Source organism: Camelina sativa, chromosome 13 (assembly GCF_030686135.1).
Source record: "Camelina sativa cultivar CO46 ecotype springtype chromosome 13, ASM3068613v1".
Classification (NCBI taxonomy): domain Eukaryota; kingdom Viridiplantae; phylum Streptophyta; class Magnoliopsida; order Brassicales; family Brassicaceae; genus Camelina; species Camelina sativa.
The window spans coordinates 10,890,883-10,892,665 of record NC_141892.1 but is presented as its reverse complement, the minus strand read 5'-3'; the positions used below and the strand labels follow the sequence as shown (position 1 = coordinate 10,892,665).

General features: G+C 31.4%; 1 protein-coding gene across 1 annotated transcript; it reads left to right on the top strand.

Annotated features, from left to right (window-relative positions):
* The first annotated feature begins 930 nt into the window (after window positions 1-930).
* LOC109128433 (uncharacterized) lies at window positions 931-1,348 on the top strand. Its single transcript, XM_019234711.2, has one exon. It carries the CDS (start codon window positions 1,041-1,043, stop codon window positions 1,248-1,250), a length of 210 nt encoding a protein of 69 aa, XP_019090256.1. The 5' UTR covers window positions 931-1,040; the 3' UTR covers window positions 1,251-1,348.
* The last annotated feature ends 435 nt before the right edge of the window (window positions 1,349-1,783 follow it).

Genomic DNA, 1,783 nt, shown 5'->3' with positions numbered 1-1,783 from the left:
ACCGTCTTCTATAATACATTTCAATCGATAACATTGATTTTATCCTCATTCAAACGTCTCTACAAACAACAAGATTACCAAATGTTTGTTTTTATATTTCGGATTTGCTTATTTGAATCATCTCTAATGATTTAAAATCATATCATAACGCCACATGGAGATAGTTATATCCCGATGTGCAACTTCATCATGTAGCACCGTATCAACATTAATTGCATTGCCCAAATCATAGCGTCACATTCAGACTCTTCTGGTGTTAGTCTTCACCATCTTGCCCATCCCACCATTTCTATCACCTACTTAATGAACATCGTCATAGTTTCAAATTTCAATAAAATCAGTTTAATTAGAATTAGCACATCTTATGATCTGTATTTAGTTTTGCAATACAATATATTGTATTAAAACCATCATAAAAAGTTTAATTAATAAAGAAAATGAACTGTTCTTAATTCAAATGTATGTTACTTTTAATGCCACTGTTTGTTTTATCAGTATTAGAAAAACCCATAAACGCTTAGCGAAGTTCTTGTAATAATTTGTTAATCAAGATCAACTACGTTCTAACGTATATGCATTTTTCTTTAATTGTCAACTCCTACGGTCCAAGATTTTATTACTAGGTCATTAGTTAGATTTTGGCTTATTTATGATGAATTAGAGAAAACCTCTTACCGGAAATTTGTTTATTTAGCAAATTTTCGAAACCCGACGCTAAAATCTAAAATGAACTACTAAAAATGAATCCTAACTCCCAAGAATAAGAAAAAACAAAATAGTGAAATTAATAATTCAATTCAATAAAGTCGGTAGATTTGACGACTAGTATAATTTATGACACGAACCTACCAAAATTTATGGCCACTATAGCTTCAGAGCCAAGACTCTCTCTATAAATAAGACACCATCTCTTTAAAGGTAACCACATTTTCCTGTCTTGCAAGCAAATAACACAAGATCATAAAAAAGAAAGGTTTAGAGAGTTCTTGAAATAGACGTCAAAGCAAATCATAAGCATCAGAGCATCTTTTGAAATCGTCATGATAACAGTAGCTATAGCCGCTGAGTTGCTTGAAGAATACACGGCGGCGCTCACTCGCATCACAGCCACACTCCTCCCTCCACGACCCACAAGTCGCCGCCGGAGCGCCAGAGCTCCAACCACCAGCCGAGCTGACTCTTCCTTGCCTCGTAACGATAACTCATCCTCACTAGCTCCAAATTACTCCGCTTTTCTCTTGAATTTCTGATTATTTATTTTATTTTTATTACGAGAGTTTTCGATTTTTCTTCGTCTTGACTGTATTAAATTGGAAATTTCAATTTATATTCATTCGACTTTATTTTATTGATTTTTTTGTTCCACAGTACGTAATTATTAGAAAAATTGAAACGCAAAGCTTTTATATAAGAGAGTTCAAAGATTCATATATTATTATTGATGATAGATAACGAAATAATATTGTGGATAAGTATGAAGATGTAGTCAAATGGCGCATATAATTTATACAAAATAAATGTCAAAGTTAAAAACAATAAATAAATAAAAAAGTAAGATAATTTTTGTTTTTCTTGGTAGTTTTGTATATTTTCAGTCAATCTAACGATATATATGTTCAATGAAAGTCGTCAAGCAAACTCAAATGATATTTTGATATTGAGAGATTAACTACTATAATTGTGTCTTTGGATCTTGTTGATTATAAATGTGTCCTTGAAGTCAAAAGATTTAATGAAAGGGAATTTTTGGTGATTTTATTTATTCTATCGCTGAAAAAAATAT

Bases quoted from the DNA above. Each gene is read 5' to 3' on its own strand.
- LOC109128433 (XM_019234711.2), top strand. From the start codon at position 1,041: ATGATAACAGTAGCTATAGCCGCTGAGTTGCTTGAAGAATACACGGCG.